The sequence below is a fragment of the Pongo pygmaeus genome, chromosome 16, assembly GCF_028885625.2.
Source record: "Pongo pygmaeus isolate AG05252 chromosome 16, NHGRI_mPonPyg2-v2.0_pri, whole genome shotgun sequence".
NCBI lineage: Eukaryota > Metazoa > Chordata > Mammalia > Primates > Hominidae > Pongo > Pongo pygmaeus.
This window is the reverse complement of record NC_072389.2, coordinates 86,647,052-86,673,029: the sequence shown is the minus strand read 5'-3', so window position 1 is coordinate 86,673,029 and position 25,978 is coordinate 86,647,052. Positions and strand designations below refer to the sequence as shown.

At 44.9% G+C, this 25,978-nt stretch overlaps 1 protein-coding gene across 1 annotated transcript in view; it reads right to left on the bottom strand.

Moving 5' to 3' along the window:
- The window catches only part of ABHD17C (abhydrolase domain containing 17C, depalmitoylase), a 60,111-nt gene extending 34,728 nt beyond the window's left edge, over nt 1–25,383 (bottom strand). The window contains exon 1 of the mRNA XM_054451782.2: nt 24,556–25,383. Within this exon, the coding sequence (XP_054307757.1) occupies nt 24,556–25,145 (590 nt within the window). The 5' untranslated portion in view covers nt 25,146–25,383. The remainder of the gene's footprint in view (nt 1–24,555) is intronic.
- Nucleotides 25,384–25,978: the final 595 nt, after the last annotated feature.

Genomic DNA, 25,978 nt, shown 5'->3' with positions numbered 1-25,978 from the left:
ATGAGCCACTGTGCCCAGCCATTAATAATCATTTTTAAAAGATGCTCCCTTGGAATACTTTTGTAAAACTTCAGAACACAAAGAATATAAAAAAAAAAAAAAAAAAAATCCTAAAAGCTTCCTTAGAAGAAAAAACAGGCCAGCTTCAAGAAACCAGAACCAGTCCAGCACCAGGCTCTGCATTCAAGGTGCCTACAGGACAATGCCGTCTACGTTCTCAGGTCAACTGATCTTCAGACATGGATCCATCAGGTGGTTTCTAGAAAGTTTACCTCCTACATTCCCATTCCTTTGAAGATATTACAAACTTCCTCTAGCAAAACTAGAAAGAGAACCAAGAAAGAACAAGTAGAATCTGGAAAACAGGGGACCCACCAAGAAAGGGGAAAGGCCTCAGGTGATCCCTGAGTCCTGGGCAGTGAAGCAGAAAATTAAAATGGAAGAAAGTGAAAGGTTCCAGAAGACAAGGGAGAGCGTGATGCAAAAGATGGTGTAACAAAGAAGACAGAAACATCTGAGAAAATGATGAAACCCCATGATCCTTTTCTAAACAAGAAAAAGAAAAGGAGGCTGGTTGCAATAGCTCACGCCTGTAATCTCAGCACTTTGGGAGGCTAAGGTGGGAGGACTTCTTGGGCCCAGGAGTTCAAGACTAGCCAGGCCAACACGGCAAAACCCCACCTCAACAAAGAATACAAAAAAAATTGGTTGGACGTGGTGGTGTGCACTTGTAGTCCCAGCTACTTAGAAGGCTGAGGTGGGAGGATTGTTGGAGCCTGGGAGGCGGAGGCCGCAGTGAGCTGAGATCACACTACTGCACTCCATCCTGAGCGACAGAACAAGACTCTGTTTCCAAAAAGAAAAGGTGATCACAAAATTCAGGAAATGTAAAATGCAATATAAAGAAATCATGATTCAAAGATGAAATTAAATATATAGTAGTTTTTAAGCCATGACTGGAGTACACATTTGCCTTAAATCAGAAAGATCTACAAAACATGATCTTTGAGTGGGCTGGAAGCCCTGCAACCATGTGTAGAGATGAAAATGTTACTCTAGCATAACACATATCCCAATAGTAATGATATTTGCTGATTTTTTAAACTTATAAATTCAAATGATAGAAATCAATGGAAAGCCACTTGTGACTACCAGAAAGAATGGAGATGTTTGCAACCTTAATCCTGCAGTAGTAAAAGTTAGGCTGACAGCAAGTAGGAACTGGGGGTAAGGAAAGGGAGGAGAGTTTGGATGCTCAAGCAAGGGGACAGGAGAAGAAATAAAGCTTATGTACATTACCTAAAAATCACAAACACTCACAATGAAGAACCAAAAATAACTATAAAACACTGGAAATAGTAAAAGGAAGTCAGCAAGATTGGTTAACTAAGAAAAATTCTCACTTCTTAGCAGAAAGTCAACAAGTAACTGTCTAAAGTTGTTCCTGGTTATTAGGAGTCAAGAGGAAGAGGGATGGCTCTTGCTTTTCTTCATGATCTTTTCTGTTTGACTTGTTACATTGTCTGCATATATTATTTAAGTAGAAACATTAAATGTTATCATTAAAATGCTACTCATGTCATTTATTACTAAGTCTTCTCACTGGAAGGCTGCTATATCTTAGTACCTAATAACACATCTTACTGTACTTATCAAGGCATATTCTCCATTAATACCCCAAAGGCATTCCTTCTTTAAAAAAATAGAAGAGGGAGTTACTACCCTGTATGTCGCCGTCATCACTGTATGAGGACATGAAATGCTGGCATTATTCAGACTGATAGACAAAGTTACACAAAGTTACTATATCTCTCCTCTACCTTACTCTACCCTTCACAAATCAACCGTGTCTCTTCAGCTGTAGCAAAATGACGCCACTCTATTGGAATGATGCTGCAGTCCTCCAAGTCACCAGATGCTAATTTGCAGTAATTACATTTAAGAATCTGATCTAAAAACCAAGATTGAATATTAATAAGGTCAGTGGCAAGGAGATATTGATGGGCAAAGTGTGGGGTTTACAATCACAAGAAGCAGCTGAGCGTGGGTGGCTCACGCCTGTAATCCCAGCACTTTGGGAGGCTGAGGTGGGAGGATCACTTGAGGTCAGGAGTTCAAGACTAACCTGGCCAACATGGCGAAACCTCGTCTCTACTAAAAAATACAAAAATTAGCCAGGCATGGTGGCACATGCTTGTAATCCCAGCTACTCCAGAGGCAGAGGCAGGAGAATCACTTGAACTCGGGAAGCAAAGGCTGCAGTGAGCTGAGACTGTGCTACTGTGCTCCAGCCTGGGCAACAGAGTAAGACTCTATCTCAAAAAAATAAATAAATAAAATTTAAAAATAAAATAAAATTACAAGAAGACATTTAATATAGATAAATATTTTAAAGTCTTCAAAGCCAGTTTAAAAAAAATAAACTACAAGCTAGAGACCGGATTTGGCAATAGTTTACGGGGGGAAATTTTTTGAGGGAGGATCTTATAATTGATCGAAAGCATGGGACTGTTAGAAAAGCTTACACGGGCAATGTTCAAATCTCAAACAATCCTATGGTCCTAATCTAAACCACCTTCCTGACAACTCAAGTGGGCTTCTGTTTTGTTTTGTTTTTATTTAACTATTTATTTATTTTTCAATAATGAGGCAGTCTGTCTGAACTGGAACAGGTTCAGAGAGACTACCCAGGCAGACCTCTGTATTCCATGATGATGGGGCTACCAGCTAGTAGTTCAGTTAGGTGAGCAGCAGCATCCTTACTCAGCAGTACTTGTGAAATCAGGTGAATATTTTATTGCAACCATTTTCAAATTCTGTTTCAGAGCATCTTAAGCTCCTTAGGAACCTAGTCCAGGGGAGAAGGTTGGGCTTCCTACTCTGGTTCAATCCTAATTCAACTTTTGAAGAAAAATGGTTCCAATTTTTAAAAATAAAGATTGCCAAATAAAGATTTTAAAACCACTGTTAAAATGCATTTTGCAGCTGGGCACAACGGCTCACGCCTGTAATCCCAGCACTTTGGGAGGCCGAGGTGGGTGGATCACTTGAGGTCAGGAGTTTAAGACCAGCCTGGCTAACATGATGAAAATACTAAAGATACAAAAATTAGCGGGCGTGGTGGTACACATCTGTAATCCCAGCTACTCAGGTGGCTGAGGCATGAGAATTGCTTGAACCTGGGAAGCAGAGGTTGCAGTGAGCCAAGATCATGCCACCGCCCTCCAGCCTGTGCAACAAATTGAGAGTCTATCTCAAAAAACAAACAAACAAAAAATTTTGCTATAATTTTATAAAATGAGTGGAAAATAGAAAAAAAAGAAAGTGCTCAAATTAATAATAAGCACAAGACTCAAACAATATGGATGAAGCAAAGATGAAAAGTATTAGCTACGCCAAAACTCTGTTTTTTTTTTTTTTTTTTTTGGCCCCCATCAAATGCTCACTGGCCTCTGGCTGATAGAGTGTATGTTCAATTGTAAAGGAAAACAAGAACACGTAAAGCACATGTGTGGAAACCTAGAAATAAATGTCATTTAAAAAACTATTAATAAAAATAAAAATATAACTAGGGAAATATTTTAAAGTAAGCTTTCAACGAATGGAATCTTCCCTATAACAAGTCTATCATCCTGCTCAAAGCAATATTTTCAGAAATGCTTTTCAGATAACAGCAGGCTATTTGTTCATCTTTAAGCCCCATTAACTGGCGAGATGAGGTCATGGGGGAACAGACCCACTGCACTGCCCCTTGTCAGACCATACCTGCACTACGCGCCTGTCTCAGAAATTCTGCTCAACAGGGATGTGTTCGGAGAGAAAGACATGGATGGTGAAGAATTTGGAAATACCTTATACAAAGAATGGTCAAGAGAACTGGGAACATTCAGGCTGCAAAAGAGACGATTAAGTAAGAGAATAATTTAATCTACTTCACCCAGGATTTATTGAGGCTCCACTTCATGTTAGGTTCTGTAGGGAATTCAAATACGAACAAGACGCCACTTCTGCCTTCATGGAGCTTACAAACCAGCAGTTTCCATATATCTGACAGGATGTAAAGTGGAATGACAACAGAGAATTAGGGATTTAAGATGATTTCCTTTATTAATGGCATCTTACACTAGAGATCCAATCTACCAAGAAACCTAGAGAGGCTCTGGACATGATCGTAGCTCTTCTATTGCCAAGGCCCTCTCATGTTAGGGTTAAAGGGAACTTCTTACTTTGTAGAAATTGTGGGGGACCTACAGACTGGCAAGAACCCATGAAGCAGAGACGTTTCCAACAAGGTCACAGGGCTTGTCTTACATGGCTGTCCCTGTGGTCTTGAGACAGAAGCACGTCGGAGCTTAGTCTGTGGAATTAGGTCAAAGAGCCTTTACTGAGAACTGCCAAGGACCAGGCTCCTGAGCAGCTAGTTATAATCAACATCCTTTCTCCCTGGAGTATGCACATCTCCAGGAAGCCACCTGCAATGATAAGCCACGCTCTTGGAAGATAAAAGAATCCCCTTCTTTAGTTACCTCTTAGAGTTAGGCATGTTGCAGACACCATAAACACATCAGATTGACTTTTAAAGATTTTGACTCCCTGTCTAAAAAGATGCAAGTCAGTAGGAAAAACTGGTCCTTGTTTAAATAATCAGGAATAAAATGTTGCTCCAGATTATTTAATATAGGTTATCATGGCTCAAGAAAACAATTACAGTAATGTCCATAAGCAGACTGTAAGAATTAAAATTCAATTGCTCTAAATTTTTTTTTTCAGGTCAAACAGGGAAAGACTATGTTGCTAGACCATTTGGACACACTGCTTTATTTAGACTGACAAAAACATTACAAAGCAAATGACAAAAATGACTACTAATGGCAACAAGTTAATCTGGGCAACTGAAACACTGAAAACACGTAAAAGTCAAAAGAAATACGTGGAAACCTTGCACTCACTAGTTAACAGCCATGTGGGCTGCACAGAACCGTTCTTAGGAACCAAGAGAGTGTACGTGAAAGCGCTTTGAAGATCACAAATCCATTTAGAAATAGGTGGGTTGCTATTCCTCAAATCTTTGAAAGCTGTCTACTACTATAAATTCATTCATTCATATCTTTCCCTCATTCCTTTCAGTTTTTTAAAAATGTATTCTATCCAACTTACATGTAAGCACTTTGCAAACACTCACTCATTTACTATGAATAACACTCCTACTATATTCACAATTATCATTTCCCCGCTTTACAGAAGAGGAAACTGAGGCACAGAGATTAAACAGTGTAGGCAGGATTCAAACTCAGGTGGTCTGGCTCTACTGTCCTTGCTCTTAACCTAGGCCCATCTACAGTTATCCAGGTTTCTGTTTACTAATCCTCGGCCATCTTCCTCTGATCAGAATCAACATAAAAAATGGTAAAGTGGTCGGAACCACCCAATCCAAATGGTGAGAGGAATCTGAATGGCCATTGCAATTCTCTCCTTCCTTTCAATTGATTTCCAAAGACGCAGGAGAAATTTTATATCATCAGAAAACAGACAATATAGAATTCCATGGAGGGAAAACCTCTCTAGGGGTATACAAAGTAATCTTTTAAAATGCAAACTGTGTAGGCCGGGCGCAGTGGCTCACGCCTGTAATCCCAGCATTTTGGGAGGCCGAGGCGGGCGGATCACGAGGTCAGGAGATCGAGACCATCCTGGCTAACACTGTGTGTTTTTTTTTACTGCAGAAGATTATACCTAGCACTTAGCCCAACACCTGACATATATCAAGTACTCGATTTGTTGAAAGACTGCAATTTCTAAGCATTTTAATTTACTGTCATGCTCAGATACTGTATTTCTGAGAAAAGAAATCCAAAAATATATTAAGTAACACTATGAATTGAGAACACTGGTGTCTCAACTTTTAATCATGCATCCTTTTTCATAAAAATGAGAGCATGTGCTCCCGATTTGTGCGTGTCTGTGTGTGTGTGTTTTAAAACACTACAAAATCCACGGAAATTGAAAACACACAAAAAACAATGAAAAATAATAAATATTAAGCCAAAATATAAGTTCTGGTGTTGTCTTTCTGTACCCCTAGTGTACATCTTGAGCATTTTCTAGATGTCCACCCCCCGCCACCTTGGAAGACTATGCATGTAGTGAATATTTTCTAATTTTAGAGCATGGGCTCCAGGGTCAGGCTGCCTGGGTTCAAATCCTGGCTCACCTTTTAACATGGTGTGACCTGGGACAAATCATTCATCTATCCTGGTCCTAAGTTTCTGCATTTGTGAAATGGAGACAACAACAGTTTGTGCCTCACAGATGGGTGGCGATTAAAATTATGTAATGTGTGAAATGTGTTTAGCATAAAACAGACGTTCAAGGAATGCTGGTTACACCAGAACTACAATCTAATGCAAACTGCCTACTTTATAAACGGAGACAGGCTGGGCGTGATGGCTCACGCCTATAATCCTAGCACTTTGGGAGGCCAAGGTAAGCAGATTGCTTGAGCCCAGAAATTCAAGACCAGCCTGGACAAAATGGCAAAAATCTCTTCTCTACAAAAAATACAAAAATTAGCCGGGTGTGGTGCCCTGCACCTGTAGTCCCAGCTACTCAGGAGGCTGAGGTGGGAGGACTACTCGAGCCCAGGAGGTCAGGGGTGTGATGAGCCATGATTGCGCCACTGCACTCCAGCCTGGGTGACAGAGCAAGACCATGTCTCAGAAAAGAAAAATAATAAATAAATAAGTGTGTGTGTGTGTGTGTGTGTGTATGTGTGTGTGTGTCTGTGTGTCTGTGTGTCTGTGTGTCTGTGTATGGAGACAATGAGACCCAAAGATATTATAAGACTACCCAGGCCATACAGCTGTGTACCTCAATGTTTTTTGTTTTTGTTTTTTTTTTGAGACGGAGTCTCGCTCTGTCACTCAGGCTGGAGTGCAATGGCACGATCTCTGCTCACTGCAACCTCCGCCTCCCAGGTTCAAGCCATTCTCGTGCCTAAGCCTCCCGAGTAGTTGCGATTACAGGCGCCTGCCACCACGCTTGGCTAATTTTTTGTATTTTTAGTAGAGATGGAATTTCACTATGTTGGCCAGGCTGGTCTCGAACTCCTGACCTCGTGATCCGCCCACCTTGGCCTCCCAAAGTGCTGGGATTACAGGCGTGAGCCACTGCACCCGGCCTGTACCTCAATATTAATGAACACCACTGTTCTCCCAGCTCCAGACCGGGCTCTGTTTATGGCGTACCACTAATTCTGGATAAATGGGACACACTCCTGGAGTTCCCTATCTTTCTTTCTGTTTTCCTTTCTAAGACTGATTTTGAAAAAAAAAAAAAAAAAATGAAGAAGACCTCAATGGCTTTCCTTTGGTAACTACTTCGTATTAAATTTATCCACAACCTTCCTTAACCATACTCTCACAGTGCAATCCACATCCCAAAAATGGCAGGACACCGTTACCACGGCACACCAAGGAGAGCTTGGCTCTGCGGCTGGCTCATCACTGCGCCTGAGAGCTGCTGTGGGTGGAAAGAAAACACTGCTAGGAAGTTAAGAGAGCTACAATTTGTACATTTCAATGCATGCACATTTTTCCTTAAAAAAAAAAAAAAACACAGACTTACAAAGTAGTAATAATAGGCTGGGGGTGGAGTGTGAGTGGAACTGTAGATGCTGTAAGAATGGTGGAATGTTAATAGTTGCTGCAGGTGATGAGACCACCATGGAATTTATCTTAATATTTTCTGTACATTGTATATAATTTGAGATTTTTCCATTATAAAGTTTTGTTTTGTTTTTAATAAACAACATGGCAAAGTAACAAAAAGACAGCAAATGCACAGGTCTCATGGATCCGAGGAGATGAAGCCGATAGATAGGCAGTCAGTAAAACTATAGATTTAGAAAAAAATTGTTGAATTCTGCATTTTCATTATCAAGTGACACTTGAAGTATAGGCATATCCTTCAACCATAACAACCACAGTCACTTCTCCCAAGTATTATAAAAACATATTAGAATGAGATGGCTGTCAATCCACATATGGAGGGCTGTACTACACCGACAGATGGACACACTCCTCCCCAACACACCACAAGAACAAACATTCCCCCTCTCCTCTGAGCACTTCTATTACTCTTCTTGGACCTCACCCACAGACAGGTAAGGCTGCTCTTGAGAAAATAAGCTTTATCTTCTATATAGAAGCCCAGGCAGTTGAAGGATAGATGGCAGGCTGTTTCCTGGGCCCAGATGGCTCCTTCTGCCCTTCCTTGGCTGGGCTACACATTCACATCCATGCCTAGAGAGGAACCTCAGCAGGAAGCTGGGGCTGCACCAGCCACCTGACTGATGCCTCCATTCCAAGAATCAAAGGAAATGAAGGCCCTACATCCTGAACCTGAAAAGAAAGAGCTCTCACTACAAATCCTACCTCTCACAGTGATTCTACCCAGTCCTTCGACACAAGAACTATTGTACTGGGCTCCGGGTGAGTCTAAAGAGTTAGATACTACCTGTGTCCTCAAGGAGATCACATGCCAACAGAGGAGTCCAGGTACAGTCATCAGTAACCAAAGGACCAGGGGATAAGGGCTGGAACAAAGGCATAATCTTAGAACTATGGGGACAGAGAATGGGAAGTCTGTCTTGCTGGCAAGGAAGAGATATGAATGGTGCAGGAGGGCTAATGGATACCAGCATCTGACGACTGCAGAAAAGCAGGTTAAGAGCAAAGAAAGGCCATGGCATTTTTCTTCCTTCATAAATATACAGGCAGCAGTCTTTCATTCTACCTAGAACTTTTCAAAAAAGAGTTGCAAATGAAGGGACAAGTCCTGAGAAATACAGACTCCATTTGTTTGGTGTGTTAGTTAGTTAGCTTTGCAGTTCTTTAGCAAATGTAAATAAGAGGAAAACTCAAAAATAATACAAGAATGGGTTTCAGAAGATCCAATGCCTGCAAAAGTCCCCAAGAAACTGGTCCCGTTTTCAGTTCAGAGAGGAAATACAGGAAAACAGACAGGCAGGAGGCATTATGCAAATTAAAACTGTAATCTTCACCACACTTAATCCTGCCAAAGTAATTATGGTTCTCTCACATTTTACAAATCAAGAAACACTAGTCCACACCGAGTCAGTAGGAGGGATTTTTTTGGAAATAATCTAGTGGAAGCCAGGAAGCATGCAGTAATGACAAGACCTCTGGCAAAACTGCAGTGCATAGAGCCTCCTATGGGAAATCACCTGCGGGCTGCCTGGGGCTGCTACAGCAAGCATGGAGCTGTCCTGCTGCTCTTCTGGGTGCTGGAAAGAAATCTCGGGGGAAATGAGCGATCACTCTCCAGCCACAGAAAGTGACCAAAGAGCCACAACCCACAACCTGATGTCACACTCTGATGTCAGGATGCTCTCTCCTACAGAGACCTGTCATTCAGTGATTCATGCGAGCATCTGATCCTCAACACTGGGTTCTTTTAAAGGCCTGGTGGCAACACTGATCAAAGATGCTACGGAGCCAGATGAGCAGAGCGCCTACAGGGTGATTTTGGCACAGAAGCAGAGGTAGGTCTACCCCAGGAAAAACTGCCAATTCTTTCAGGTTTGTTTTTGGCTTAATTGCCTTTCTTTCTCTGAAGGGAGAATTCCCAAATTTATTTCTAGCCCAGACCTCACTCCTGAACTCTAGACTTATATTCTATTGCTTACTCTACATCTCCACTTAAAGGTCTGATGAGCACCTACAGCTCAACAATACTCCTGATCTATGCCCTGCCCCACAATCCTGAGCCACTCACAGCCCTCCCCATCTCAATCAACAGCAATTCTGCCAGGCACGGTGGCTCATGCCTGTAATCCCAGCACTCAGGGAGGCAGAGGCAGGGGCAGGAGGATTGCCTGAACCCAGAAGTTCCAGCCTGGACAACACAGTGAGACCCCATCTCCACAAAAAGAAAAAAGTTAATGAAACTGAAAGAAAAAAAAGAAAAAAAATCAGTCTCAGTTTCTAGTTTTCCTGTTTCTCAAGCCAAAATCCTTGGCGTTATCCTTGACACTCCCCTTCCCCACTCTGCATCAGCAAATACTGTTGTTGGTTCCGCCTTTAAAATACATCCAAAATCTCACCAGCGCTGTTGCTAACACTCTGGCCCAAGCCACCAGCATCTCTCATCTAAAATACTGCATTTGAATCCTAATTGGTCTCTCACCTTCCTCCCTTGACATATCAGCTCCTCCAATTTGTCATTAACACAGAGTGATCCTTCCAAAACCTAAGTGAAATCATGTCGCATCTCTACCCAAAGCCCTCCAATGGCCTCCATTTCCTGCTGTCAAAGCCAAAGTCCCTGCAATGGTCTGCAAGGCCCTGTGTGACCAACGCCCTCACCCCTCCCCAGTTACTCCCAGTCCTCATCTCCTACTACTCCTCTTACCCCTGCACCCCTTACTTGCCCTGCTCTAGCCCCCCGCTGGCTTCCTTGATGATCTCTACATCTGCCAACCATGCCCCATCTTAGGACCCCAGTCCCTCAGCCCATTTCTGCACATAGCTAACCCCTCACTGCTTGGGGCCACGTGTCATTCTCTGAACGAAGCATACCCTAATCATCCTTTAAAAGTTGCAGCCAACCCATCCATTCTCTAGTACTCTAATGCCCTTGCCCTGTTCTATGTTTTCCTCTAGCACTTATCATATTTGAATAATAAACTATCATTCACATAATCATTATGATTACTGTTTTTCATGGGCACTTATGAAACAAAGCTTCACAAGAGCAGGGGTTTTGCTTGTTTTATTCTGGAAGAAAGCCTGGCCCACAGTGGACACTTAATATGTTTGTTAAACATGCAGATCCAACAGGATATGAGTGTGTCAGAAAGGAGTATTTCAGAATTCAAAATCCTGGAAGCAGAGCATTCCAGGTGATCACGAGGTACAAGGTGTGGCCACAGGTGTGGGCTGCTGCAGAGTGGTGCAGGGTGGAGGAGGAGAACAATGAGGGAGAGGCCAGGAAGTGTGAGGCGGGGCTGCTGAACAGGCTCTCAACAGCCCAGGATATTCACACTACACGGGATGAAAGCAGGAGATCCAGGGGTAAAGAAAATGGTGATCCAGATGTGTGAGTCTTCCAGGAGTATGCAACTGTATCCTGGAGGCCAACAACAGCTACCAATAGCTTTTTTATGTGTGTGTGTGTTTTTTTTTCTGAGTCACAGTCTCGCTTTGTCGCCCAGGCTGAAGTACAGTGGTGTAATCCCAGTTTACTGCAATCTCTGCCTCCTGGGTTCAAGTGATTCTCATGCCTCAGCCTTCCAAGTAGCTGGGACTACAGGCGTGCGCTATGACACCTGGCTAATTTTTGTACTTTGGGTAGAGATGGGGTTTCACCATGTTGGCCCAGCTGGTCTCAAACTCCTGACCTCAAGTGGTCTGTCCACCTCGGCCTCCCAAAGTGCTGGGATTACAGGCGTGAGCCACCACGCCAGGCCCCAATGACTTTTTTTTTAAAAACTATATATTTATATTTACGATATATACATATATTTATAAAAGTATATATTTACTGCTAAAAAAATGTTGAAACCCCTGGTATAATATAAACTGCAAGTTGCCCAGTGACTATTACTGCTCCGGCAAAGGAGATTCAGCAAAGGAGATTCACAGAAACTTCCAAGGAGCAGGTAATATTGTACAAGCATGGTCACTATGTGGGGTCTCCAACTGCCTCCCTCAGGAACTTCATGTCCCCAGGTTCCTAAAATACAGACAACCCACCCTCCCTAGCAGGCCTGCGGGTTTAAAATGATTGCATCTGGGCCTGCTCCATAACTATTCTCTCAGAGTCTTTGAGGATGGGGTCTGGCATCTATTTTAACAAGGCCTCCCAGTAATTCTTACACTAAAGTTTGTGAACTCTGTTATTACCAACTTACTTGTTTATTTACTCAACCAATATCCAATGAGTACCCATTACCCGCCAGGCTGCACTGGTCCAGGTGCCTGAGAGGAAGGAGTGAGTGAAGCTGACCACTCAGAGTTAAGCCTGCCCCCTGTACTGGAGAATTCAGGCTTAACTCACAAAACATATGTACAATTCACGCCTGTAATCCCAGCACTTTCGGAGGTTGAGGCAGGAGAATTGCTTGAGCTTAGGAGTTCGAGACCAGTCTGGCCAACATGGCGAAACGCTGTCTCTACTAAAAATACAAAAATTAGCTGGGCGTGGTGGCACATGCCTGTGATCCCAGCTATTTGGGAGGCTTAGGCATGAGAATCACTTGAACCCAGGAGGCAGAGGCTGCAGTGAGCTGAGATCATGCCACTGTACTCCAGCCTGGGCGACAGAGCAAGACTCTGTCTGGAAAAACAAACAAAACAAAACAAAAAAATAAAGAAGAGTGTGAGGTGGGGAGAACGGGCTAGTGTACTAATTCCGGGACAAGCTATCAAGAGCCCAGAATAAAGAAAGAAGAAGGAAAATAAGGAAAACAGAGAAACATGTGGCTGACCAGATATTCAGATGAAGAAGAGAAAGGGACCACAGAGGACTCTGTGACTTGGAGCCTGGATAAACGGAAGAGAGTGACAGGAGCATGAAGAGCTGTGCTGACAGTGCCCGGGGCCCAGGTGTGGAAGGACTGTCCCGTAGCCGCAGCCAGAGGCAGCTGGAACCCTTGCACTGCAAGCTCCCACTGAGCTTCAGGGATGGAAACAGGAATTGGAAACCATTTATATTTTTAGTTTAATACCTTCTTAGCCTTTTTAGGGTTTTCTTGGAATTTTTAGTAGGAAAAACTAATTTATTCCAATTAAATATATGATGGTATTGGGGCTCAAAAATGGATATCCCCAAACACAGTACTTTGACACGTCGAGCTGTAGAAGCCTCAGGAAGCCTCTCTGCCCCTCCCCACCAAAACTCTGACCCTCCCAAACCACAGCATGAAGTTGTTCTCTAAAGTTCCCTTATCTGCCTTAAGTCCAGATTAAGCTTGCCCAACCCTCAGCCCAGGATGGCTTTGGATGATGTAGCCCAACACAAATTCGTAAACTTTCTTAAAACATTGTGAGATTTTTTGCATTTTTTTTTTTTTTGAGGCAGGAGGGCTCATCAGCTATTGCTAGTATTAGTATATTTCATGTGTGGCCCAAGACAATTCTTCTTCCAATGTGGCCCAGGGAAGCCAAAAGATTGGACAGCTCTGATCTAGATCCACCAAAGAAGAAAACAATTACTTCTGGTGCCTTCTGTAAGTTTTCATTAACTGAACTCCTATTGCAGGAAGAAAGACTGCAGTTTGTCAACACACCTAGACAGACTTTTGTCACAAAACACTGTCTGTCCTGCAGATCCAACAGACTTTATCTCATGCCACTGTATGTTCTTCAAGCCCATTAAATTCCCCTAAAAATCATTTCCATCCCTCTAAAATCATCCATACTTTCCCATTTTCCTTTCCCCTAAGAAGAAGGGTATATAAGAATATGCACCCCGTTGGGATACTGGGTATTCTGTAATTTTTCTCCTGTGCACACAGATAAATTTATATGCCAGTTCTCCTTTTTATCTGCTTTTTATCAAGTGATTTTTCAGCAGACCTTCTGCGCACAAAGAAGTTTTCCCTTGGCCTTTACAATGGCATGTTCATTTTTTAACGTACTTATTTTATCCAGTCTTCTTGTATACTAAAAAACATGCTTCAAAGTGATTAGCATGCGAATTGTCCTTTCCTAATAGTTATATTAAAATTAAAATAGTATAAAGTTTACACATTATAAGGACAACAGTGACAGTTAAACATCACGACAACAATCAAAACTGGAGAAATTGAAATACCCTTGAGTTATTTATGACAATAGGGATAAATCATATTATTTAAAGTGAGATCAGCACGCAAAATTCTTGTTCTAGTATCATAAACCTTTGCAATCCATATAATCATCACTGCACAGGGTTTAGTTATGTCCATGACAGTCTCCAAAAACAGTCTGAGATTAGGTAAGAATTCTCATCTGATTATCAATCATAATCACAGAGATTTTAGCTAGTAGATTTATACTTAACATCTGGAAACTCACTTTTTGTGGATATATTCTGAACACAGGCTTCTTTACATTTTCCCCCCAAAGTAACTGCCCAGATTTCATCATAATCATTAAAAAGTGTAAAGTGAAGGAGCAAACTAATCATCAGTACTGGCAGTTCTCTATGCTCGTTTTTCCTTTGGAAATTTAAACAGTGCTCTGTTAACAAGTAAGCTTGAGGTTAGGCTCCTCTCAGCGATTCAGCAAGTAATTGACGTACAATGGTTAACTATTCGTCTGAGTATTGAATCTGAATGACCTCGACTTCCTGGAAAACAGAGGTTTCCAATTTCACCAGGGAGCCATGGTCCTTTAACACTCTAAAGTGAATCAATAATGTGGGAGTTATCAATGAGCTCCATTACACAGAGCTATGAAAACGCCACATGAATCTGAGGTGCAAGGCATTATGGGAGCATTCATATTTTAAAAGGAAGCTTGCTGTTCAGGTCCCCTGGCCAACTAGGAAAAGGGAAGGTTAACTCTATTAAGGATCGTCCCATAAGTAAAGAGCAACCAGAACATCTTGAATGGTGCACACAATACAGGCTTTTGCCTTCCGGTCCTTGCCATCCCTAACTCTGCTCAGAGAAGTCTCTGATTCCTGCCCAGCTCCAAAAAGTACAAAGTGGAGGGGGCAAACCAGGAATGGTCTGCAAAGTAACTGCAGGTGTTGGATTACAGGTAGGGTTTCCTCTCCTTTAAAGATCTCCCTTGGGGATATAAACACCTAGGTAGATGAAATGCTATCAGATTTAAAATACTAATGCATACCACTCTCCAAAGCTCTTGAGGCCATAAGCAACAATTCCAAAGACTTTCCCCTTAGCTACAAATAAAACTAAAACATCTTTACTGTTCCTCCACTTCCACATCCACCAAGCAAGGCTTGACCTGGGTATTTGTATCTACACAAAGTGGGAAAAGAAGCAATTTTTTTAACACTCCTTCTGATCTAAGCACCTAGTTTTCAGCACGATCTGAGCATTTGGTTATTATAGCTCTAAAAATTTTATCAATAATCCTAAACAATACCACCCTCTTACTATGTGGAAAGCACTGTGTTAAGCACTTGACAAGGTGGTTTGCAGCTATTGTAACCATCATCATTATTTCAACTGAGGTTCGAAATGGTAGAAAACTTGCCTGAGGTTAAGCAGCTCATCACAGGCAGGACCTAAAATCAGGTCTGTTTAACTCTAAAATATATGCTCCTAATCACACACGCGCACACACACACACACACACACACAAATCATAGGAAGCTCAGAATTGCAGGGAACATTTCTCCCCAGGTTACCCTTGAGACAACCTTGCCCATGTGACTCTGACATAAGAGCCAGAATCAGTTCCGGTTGTAAACCCTCTAAATGAAGAATTAAATCATTAAACCATTTCACGCCAGGAACCTCCAACCCAAGCCACACAGAAGTCCGCTGGCACCATCAAGTTTTGGCCATCTTCCCTCCCTTGCCTCTTTTCTCCTGCCTTCTTCACCTGATGCCTGGGCTGACCTCCACTGCCCCACAGGCTGTTCAGAATTATATCCACACCACAGATCACTTCTCATCAGCAGTCCCATAGCCCGACGGTGGATGGTGTGTCAGCTGCAGGACAGGAGACAGCAGAGTCAACAAAAGGGAACAGACCTATTTTTCCATAGCCTTTCACTTCCAGGCTTGCAATGGGCACCCACACACACGTGGTCTCAAAAAGGCAATGACGTCACCACTCTACTGACCTGGTTTAAGGAATTAATTGTAGTCTATTCTTCAAGGTCGATGCTCTCTTGTCAGACTGAGCTCTATGTCACACAGGGAGCTCAGTGGAGAGCAGTGACGATTCCATGCAACCCTCCATCCACAACTAGAGGAGGAGCAGGAGCCTGACTCAGGAGGCACAGAAGTGACAGCATCCTGAGGTGTCCACTTGCTCACACAGCCACAGCCCCCTTCTCTCAGGACTGCGCCCTCCTGCAGGCTCCAAGGAGGTGGCTGCATTTCTTACATTGCTTTAACACCAGCCCTCACTAACCCGGGGGTACAACCAGGTGAAGCAAGGACGGGAACTGAGCATGAAGGAGCCCAGCTCCAGGCAGCCAGGTCTGAACAAGGCTAGGTGGGGTGGGCCACAGTGATGTGCAGCGAGTGTGAATGAGGGAAAAGGCTTGAGTGTAGAAAGAGCAATGGGACAGGCATGTGGACAGGAGATGAGAGGAGCCAACCCCAGAGAGAGGCAGCTGGAGAGAGAGGAACGGGGCAGGAGCTTCAGGCTCCCTGGAATCTCACAAATACGAATGTGGTTTCTTTTTAACCACTGCCCCTTCATATGGTTTACTCTAGTGGGTTCCTGGCCACCAAAGATCTTTATCTGAAACCATCTACAGCACTCTCCCCTCATCCACTGCTTTGCTTTCTGCAGTTTCAGCTATCCACGGTATAGAACAAGATACTCTGTGAGAGATCACATTTACTTAACTTTCATTATAGTATATTGGCACAATTGTTCTATTTTATTATTACCTATTACTGATAATCTCTTACTGTGCCTACTTTGTAAATTAAACTTTATTGTAGATATGTATGTATAGGAAAAAACATAATGTAAACCAGATTTGGTACTCTCCAAGGCTCAGGCATCCACTGGGGGTCTTGGAATGTATCCCCCACAGGTAAGGGGGGATAGCTGTATATAAATGTGTAAAAAATCTTTTCTAACATTCCATTTTTTTCAACTCTTAACAAATTATAATCGGGGCTGATCTTAATATACTCACTGGCTCTTGGACATTTCTAGGCTAGTGTGTCTCAACTCTGGCTGTGTGTGTGCACACACACACACTCATATACATAGACTGCACACTTAAAAAAAATCTACCTAGGAGATTCTAAAGTACAGCTAAGGTGGAGATCCACTGTACCAGAATGAATCTACTGTATTCCCCAGTGAAGTTAAGAAAAAACAAATTCAAAAACATTAGGTGGTTTCCCTAAAAGTCACAAAACACAGACTTACCAGAAAACACCTCAGAAGCCATGCAGTTGGATCACAATTCACTGTTCCAGGTTTCAAACAGTGGAATGTGAAGCCCAGAAGTGTGAAGTGTCTTGTTTAAGGGGGCTGCTATGGTTTGAATGCCTGTGCCCTCCCAAACTGATGTTGAAATGTAATTGCCATGGTAACTGGATTAAGAAGTGGGACCCTTAACGGGTGATCAGGCCATGTGGGTTCCATTCTTATGAACAGATAATGCCTTATCTCAGAGAAGCTTCTTTATCAAAGAGGGAGTCTGCACCTCTCTCCCCTCCTTCGCTTGCCCTTTGGCTTTTCTGGACGAAAGCTTTGAGCAAGAGCCTTCCTCCCGCCTTTGGATCAAGAAGCCAGCCAGGAAGCAGAGCAGTCATCATCAGACACCAAACATGCAATTGCCTCGATCTTGCATTTCCCAGCTTCCAGAAATTGGGGAAGAAACCTCTTTCTTTATAAACTACCCAGTCGCAGATCTTCTGTTACAGCTGCACAAAACTGACATAGTGAATTAGTGGGAGTGCTAGAGTCAGAACTAATTTTTCTAGTCTAAAAGGTTTTGTTTGTCTTTTTTGAATCACATCTTTTAGATGAAATTAGAAAGCCTATTATTTAAAGCAGCCCTAACAAAAAAAAGCACTCTGTTATCCAAATAATAATCTCCTAACTGTATATGTTGAGACTCTGGATTCCTGTACACAGGCTTCTTAAAGTAGAGCAGATTTATAGTTTCAACACAAGCCTAAGCAAAATCCAGTACACAGGGTAAAGCTGCTATCAAAATGAACACTGCAATTCCTAAAGCCAGATTTTGGAGTCTTATATGGGATTATCAACACTGAAGAGAGTTGTTACTAAATTTGGAGACAGAGTGAGGAATAGAAGCAGTAATATAAGGTAGGGAATGACCTTAAAGGGAAGCTCTAAGTAATCTCAGGACCGTATGATTTAAGTGACTTCTGCAGGGGAAAAAAATGCTTTTTACACCAATATGCCATGGCATTATTAGAATTTTAAGACTTGATTTTGGTTTTTGGAGACAGGTTCTTGTTATGTTGCCCGGGTTGGTCTCAGACTCCTGGGCTCAGAGACTACAGGCATGAGCCACCATGCCCAGCTAATTTATTTTTTGTAGAGATAAGGTCTCACTATGTTGCCCAGGCTGGTCTGAGACTCCTGGGCTCACGCAATCCTCCCACCTCAGCCTCCCGTAGCTGAGACTACAGGGAGGTCTCAGTGAGGCTGTGTCACCGTGCCTGACCTAAGACTGAATTTTAGAGAAGACTGAGCCTCTAAGGGTGCCCTAAATGAAAACAACTGTGCTCGGAAGAGAACACATTAAGGAGTTATTGCCCATTAACACAGAAAATGAAGTCATCTGTCAGATCCTTTGCAACTGGATTACTGGAGAAAAGCAAGGCCCCTCAAAACAGAACCATGGGTAAGTAAATTGTGGTGAGAGTAGAGTGCGAGCTCAGATTCTTGTACTGATAAAGAGAGAAAACCTGCCGAACCACATGGTGAGGCAAGCCGGAAGAGCCAGGTATGACAAAAGAGCACTTGGAAACAGGCTGAAGGTGGACCAAAGAGAAGGGCTCTGAGTGGATCCCCAAAACAGACTATGCCTACTTCAATTTCAACAGGTCTGTTCTTAAGAGTTACATTCTTCCTGTTCACATACCGGCTGCCTTGAATTGCAAGCCAACATTCTATTTCCTTTGTAGAAATATCATTGTGCTTTCCCCTTATGTCAAACAGTATTCATAACATTTCTGGTTTTTTTTGAGATGGAGTCTTGCTCTGTCGCCCAGGCTGGAGTGCAGTGGCGTAATCTCGGCTCACTGCAACCTCTGCCTCCCCGGTTCAAGCCATTCTCATGCCTCGGCCTCTTGAGTAGCTGGGATTATAGGTGCCTGCCACCACGCCCAGATAATTTTTGTATTTTTAGTAGAGATGGGGTTTCACCATGTTGGCCAGGCTAGTCTCAAACTCCTGACCTCAAGTGATCCGCCCGCCTCAGCCTCCCAAAGTGCTGGGATTACAGCTGTGAGCCACCACGCCCGACACATTTCTGTTTTTCTGTTCCCTAATCAGTCAAACTCAAGCAGAAATTCTAAGCTTTCTTCCCTTAGTGGCATCAGAGTATTCCCTCTGAGAACACTGAGAACAAAGAAGTTAGGTTATTAACTTCAACATGCCCAGGAAAGTAACTTGCTACTCGAGAATTCCACCCTGAGACTGCTGGCTGTGAACACCATTCACAACCAACGGAAGGTGTTTTTCAAGGGTCCCACAACCTGAGAGGATGCCACTACAGCTTTGCTGTGACATGGATTTTCCAATTATGGATCCTGTGAATCACCAACACAAAAGTTATAAAACAGCAAATCATAGTTACGTATTCAAAATGCCTCTGAAATCTATCCATCCTTTTACAACATAAAGAAACAGCTTGGGATTAACGATACTTCAAGAGTATGTAGTACACGGTCTGGCACAAGCAGAGCATAAATAAATGTGTGTTTAACAGTTTGGAGTTTTTTGTTTGTTTTGTTTTTTGAGACAGGATCTCACTCTGTTGTCCAGGCTAGAGATCAGTGGCGCGATCACGGCTCACTGCAGCCTCAAACTCTGGGGCTCAGACGATCCTCCCACCTCAGCCTCCTGGGTAGCTGGAACTACAGGCACACACCACCGCACCTGGCTACTTTCAAAAATTTTTTGTAGAGATGGGGGTCCCAACTATGTTGCCCAGGCTGGTCTTGAACTCCTGGGCTCAAGTGATCCTCCTGCCTAGGCCTCCCAAATTGCTGGGTTTACAGGCATAAGCCACCACACCCAGCCTATGTTTAATGGTTTACTGGTCAAATGAAGGAATAAATGAAATATTAAGTCTTTTGTAATTTGCCTTTTGTACCAAAGGCACTGAAGAGTCATATATCTTCTTCTCTCTGCATCTGCTTTCTCTGATTGTATCAACGTTTCTCTGCCTACATTACCAAACGCCTCTCTCCTCCACAGCTTTTGTCACCAGCATCAAAAAGAAGGATCAAAGATGACTTCTGTGGATGGCATCAGCAGACACCTGAGTTACAAATGTCCAAACAGGAGAGTCCCACTCTCCTGTTTCTCCAGATTAAAATATTTCAGCTAAAATACTCTGCCTCCTTTACACCTCATTCTTCGGGCTATTTGCTTGTTTGGGTTTATAGTTTCAAATCAGTCTGATTCACTGTCTCTTGAGTCATGGTGCCACTTGTGCACACACAGTCTAAAACTGTTCAGCCCTAAGAGGATCCCCTGGAATGATGTGTGTTGAGGAGGCTGAGTCTGCCTACTCCCACCTTAACCAATAGGCAACCGTTCCTGCACAGATCAATCACTTTACTTCCCCAACTCAAGCGACAACAATACACTCCAATAAGGTGACCCTGATTTTCAGTGTCTTTTCCGCAGATATGTCTAAGTGATTTCAATTCATTCCCTCACTTGTTTGTACTCACAACATACTTATATTTCTTACCAGTAATGCAAACGTAAAACAAGTTTTGATCTTGGGGCTTTCCATCATGCTCAATGAGCTCTCCTCATTGTTCATGCCACTCTTCCTGGCTCCTTCAAACCCTGCCTCTCCGCTACACTCTTTTCAGTAACTTTTCAAGAGTTTAAAATAATCATCTATTGGCCAAACAGCAACAACCACCTTTCTTACCAAATCTACTTCCTCCTGAAACCCTTGCTCTGGATTATGTGCCCACCTTAATACTCATCATCTGGGGGGATTCACTGTCTTTATCCATGCATGAGGGGTCTGCACACTGGTAGTATTTACATCTGTTTCAAGGGCTGGACAGCTCACTCTAGCATGCGCAGGAGCTGGCACAAATAGGTAATGGATAAAAGATGTAGAGACATACAAAGGATGGGTTAGTATTGTTCTTCTCTTCAATACAGACATTTCAGTGTCAAAAGAACACCAATACAATGAATACAAAGTGGATCACGCCTCAAGCCAATACATCTGGCCCTTTTTTTTTCTGTCTATGGTTGTACCCATGGATATTAAACCCTGAAGATAAAATAAGATCCAAGTACTTGTAAGAGTCCAACTTAGGAAAAATTAAATTTACCCCACTTATTTATGAGGCACCCATTATGTGCAATTCGTTCAACAAATACCAATGAGTGCCTATTATTTTAAGACATTTTGCCAACTGTCAGGAATAGAGAAGACATAGTGTCCCTGCCCTCAGAGATCTTCCAATTTAGTGGAGATACAGTTAAATAACAGATATAGCAACACTGTGATAACTCAAACAAAGGGGCTGAGTACCAGGTGCACAGAGAACACAAAGGGTCTCCTAATCCAATTAAGATCCAGTCAGGATCCATTGTTCCTAGCACAGAAGGGCAGATACAAAAGACTAGGTGTGAGCAGAAGAGTGGGGCAAAGTCCTGAGTGTGGGGCTTTGGGGCCTGCAGGGCACTGCACTTTACAGTCCTCCTGGGGGAATAATCTAAGTACAGAGATGAAGATGACTCAGAACAAGGCAAGCTCTCCAATCAGTGTCCTGGGGAGTGTGGTTAACTAGGAGGGCAGGAAAGATAAAGATACCCAAAGAAGACATGGGGGATGGCCGGTGGAAAACAGAGTCTGACCCAGTAACAGAAGAATGGGTACATGGGATGGAAGGCATTCCTGCCATGGCACTGACCTGAATTAAGCTGTAAAAGAACAGAGAATAGGGTATGTTCCAGGCAAGTAAGAGCAGAAGAACCATACTGAACAGCAAGAGGAAAGTGGTTGAGGGGCTGATTGGCTTCAGAATTAGGTAACTCTTATGTCAGCAGAATAACCAAGACACACAAATGCACCTCTTGAAGAATCTGATAAATATGATTACCGTGGCAATGGTGCCGTAGCAAGAGTACTAAACTGGTAGTCAAGAGACCTACTGCTGATTTGCCGCCAGTCTATCCTCCTGTCAGATGAGCTGGGTGAACGTGAGCAGTGTCCATACATGAGTTGGAAATAAATTTAGCAATTCACAACCATCTTTTTTTTTTTCTTTTTTATAAAAGTGAAATAGGCCGGGCGTGGTGGCTCACGCCTGTAATCTCAGCACTTTGGGAGTCCCAGGTGGGCGGATCATGAGGTCAGGAGATCGAGACCATCCTGGCTAACACGGTGAAACCCCATCTCTACTAAAAATACAAAAAATTAGCCGGACGCGGTGGTGGGCGCCTGTAGTCCCAGCTACTCGGGAGGCTGAGGCAGGAGAATGGCGAGAACCCGGGAGGCGGAGCTTACAGTGAGCCAAGATGGCGCCACTGCACTCCAGCCTGGGCGACAGAGCAAGACTCCGTCTCAAAAAAAAAAAAAAAAAAGGGGGGAAATAAAACAACATATTCTGCTATGTGTGCTGCCCATAGAAAAATCACTGTTTTGTGAAGCATTGGCTTCAGGTATGTAGATACAGACATGTATGTGTGCTTGATCAAAATGTAAAATGTGTTTCTTACTGTGAGGTTACAGTCAAAACAGTTTGAAAAGCACGAGACATGAGGATCTGTAAGGTTCCTTCAAATTCTAAGCTTCGCATGCAGCCTTTAAATTCTAACCTATTTTACAGGTGAATAAATTAACTTAGATATGAGTTCTGGTATAACATTAAATAAATCATGGGCAATCTTTAGACATACCATCAGATAATTCAAAATTATCCAAAACAATTACCCTTAATTCAACTGATACACTATCAGATAATTCAACATAATCCAAAACAACGCCCCTTAATTCAACTAAATATGACCAAAAAAAAAAAAAAGTTTCCAGGAAATAACAACGCTCCACGTATGCTGTAACACAGACACACCTGTATATTTGGGGCAAAGGGTCAGCCATGTGAAAGGTTTTCATTGTAATGTAGACATGCACACACACAGGAGCAATGTTCTATGGAAACTCTTCAATTAAAAAATCTACTCAAGGTAGGATTTTCATGTTTCAAATTTTAAAGATCTAATGCCAACCTTATTTTTAATACCTTTGCCAACAGCAAATTCTAGCAAGCTATCGACTGTGTGTGACACATACTTTTGAAACCCTTTACTGGAACAGGTGGCTTTTAACTACTTACAGACTCTGACCCAATGCATCTGCATATGATACATTCTCATCTGCCTAAGCCACTTTCGAAAAGCTATAATCCCAACGAGGGCGTCCCCTTCAGGATTTCAGGAGGGCATAAACTTGCAACGTAGAGCAAATACTAAGTACTTCCCTGTTGGACAAGCCATTTTCCCAGACAGGCAAGGAGTCACTTAGGAACATATGCGTGAGTACGAATGAAAAAAAAAATCATTAACGTTGGTGATGTGCATAAAAGCCAAGCAAACAGGTTTTAGATAAAAACTATAGAAGGGTCCATGGCGACAATAATGCCCGGTGTACTTCTTCTGGGGACTCTTTCATCTGAAGAAATCAAATCTCATCATAGACATGGCCTCAGGTTATTTTCACCATCACTACTATGAGGCAGGTCGGAAAGGTCACAGATACCCAAACTGGAGCACAAACAGGTAACCTGACCTGCCCATGTATCAGACTTTTGTCTAATAGTGAATAAAAGTCAGGTTTTTGGTTTGCTTGTTATAAAACAACCAGGTCTAACCCCTAAACCATGGCCCCAGTTTGTGCCTGGCTCACAGATGGCCCACCATAAACACTTTTCAGTCCTTCTGTGAATGCTAATTCAAGGTCAGAGATTTCCCAGCCCCTGCAAGTTTCGAACTTATCCTGGGCTGTTATGGAGGCCGTGTGGAAGGTGCCAGGCCCACAGCTACCAGCTAACTTCCTGCCCCACAGTGCCACTACTCTGCCCCACCAGGAGGCAAACTCCCTGCTACACCCGACCCTCCAGCTGCTTCCAAGGTTGCCCAGACATTGTCCTGCCCGCACTTTACAACCAGAAAGTCTTTTAGAGGCCATCCAGTCTCACCCACTGACTTTACAGGGAAGGAAACTGAGTCTAGAAACCCATGTGCCTTGCCCAAGGTCACTTCAGAGCTCGTACAAACGAAACACGAACCAAGTTGTTTCTTTCTGCCCGGTACTTAAGCACCCACACGCTGCCACTCGCAGTGACCGGAGCCACAAAAGACCCAGCCGGTGGGCCGGCGACACACAGGCGAGCCAAAGCAGGCAAAATCCTCTGAGTCCGAGTTCTCCAGGAACCTGAAGGCTGGCGCGGTTTTTGGAGAGGGTGGGAGCAAGCCAGGGAGGGACAAGAAAAGCGAATTTACGGCGGCCAGGGGGCTCTCCGCTGGCCCTCAGCCCCGGAGGAGGGTCCCCTCTCCTGGCAGGCCGCCCCAGGGGCCCCAAGAGACCCCCACCCCGCCTCCCCACACTGGAAGTCAGGCCTGGCGACCCCGGCGGGCTCACCGGGTGCGCAGCGCCTGCCACGCGGCGTCGATGTCGGCGTAGAGGTTCTTCTCGGAGGGCTTGCCCGAGCTGACGCCGTAGCCCGAGTAGTCGTAGGAGAAGATGTTGCAGTTGATGCGGGAGCCGAGGCCGATGTAGAAGCTGCACATCTGGCCCAGGTCCACGGCGTTGCCGTGCGAGAAGAGCAGCGTGTAGCGGCTGGAGGGCGCGCAGCGCACGAACATGCAGCCGAGCCGGTTGTCCCGGGCCGTGCGCGAGAAGAAGACCTCGACGGCGTCCAGCTCGCGCTGCGAGTACTGCCAGTCTGCGCGCTCGCTAAGGTGCAGGCTGCACGCACCGGGCCCCGCGCCCGCGCCCTCCTCGGGCTGCTGCGGTGCCGGCTGGGCCGCGGCGGCGGCGGCGGTAGCCTGGGCCGGGGCCGGGGCGGACGCGCCGGCGCCGCGCTGCTCCGGCGCCAGCACCGTGTATGTGGGCTCGGGCGGCAGGAAGGCCAGCTTAGCTGCGATGCGGCTCGGGCAGGGCGGGCAGCAGAAGAGCCAGCACAGCTCGCCCAGCGAGAAGCCGTTCATCCTGGGGCCTGGCTCGGGCATCGGGACGGCCTGGTGCCCGCCGCCGGCCCGGCTGGCTGGCTGGCTGGCTGGCCCGGGAGGACGGAGGGCGGACGCGCGGCGAGGGAACGGGCAGGCGAGCGCGGAGGGCGGCTGCAGCCCGCCCGCCCGGCAGCAGGAGGAGGCGGAGGCGGAGGAGGGGAGGAGGCGGGGCCGGCCCGGCTGGCGCGGCGCTCGGAGCCCGGGCGGGTCAGCGGCGGCCCCGGAGCCCAGGCGAGGCGCGGGCGGCCCGGGCCCGCGCGCGGCACACAAAGCCGGCGGCGGCGGCGGCCATGGCCGGCTCGTGCGCGCCGCCCCCCGCTCCCGTTCCCGCTCCGCACGCCCGCCGCCGCCGCCGCCGCCGCCGCCACTTCCGGGTTACTGCGCGGCGGCGCCCCCGCCGGGACGCGGCGCAGGGCCGGGCATCGGGGCGGGGCGCTGCGGGCAAGGGCGCGGGCACCTTCCCCGGCCTGGGAAGCACGTTCTCGACCTGCGGCCGACGGGGGCTTCCAGGCGGCTCCGGGGCCCGGAGGAGCTGGCTACCGGGGTTGGGGGCTCTGCACCCGGAGAGCTGGGACGATCTGCAGAGGGGACCCTGGAGGGGGTGCATGTGTCCTGGGGTGAACCGCTCCCCTCCCCTCCCCCTGGGATTCCCTCCCCCAAATCCAGGTTTCTCCCGTGGATGGAGATTCTTGGAAATCTACTGAAAAGGAAACTAAGGGGTGGACAAGAGTTGGAATGTACCCGAAATATTTGGCTCTCGTGTGTGCTGCTTTCTGAACTGGCTCAGTACCAGAAGTTCTCAGCACCGTAAGGGGTACCGGGGTTGTGGGATA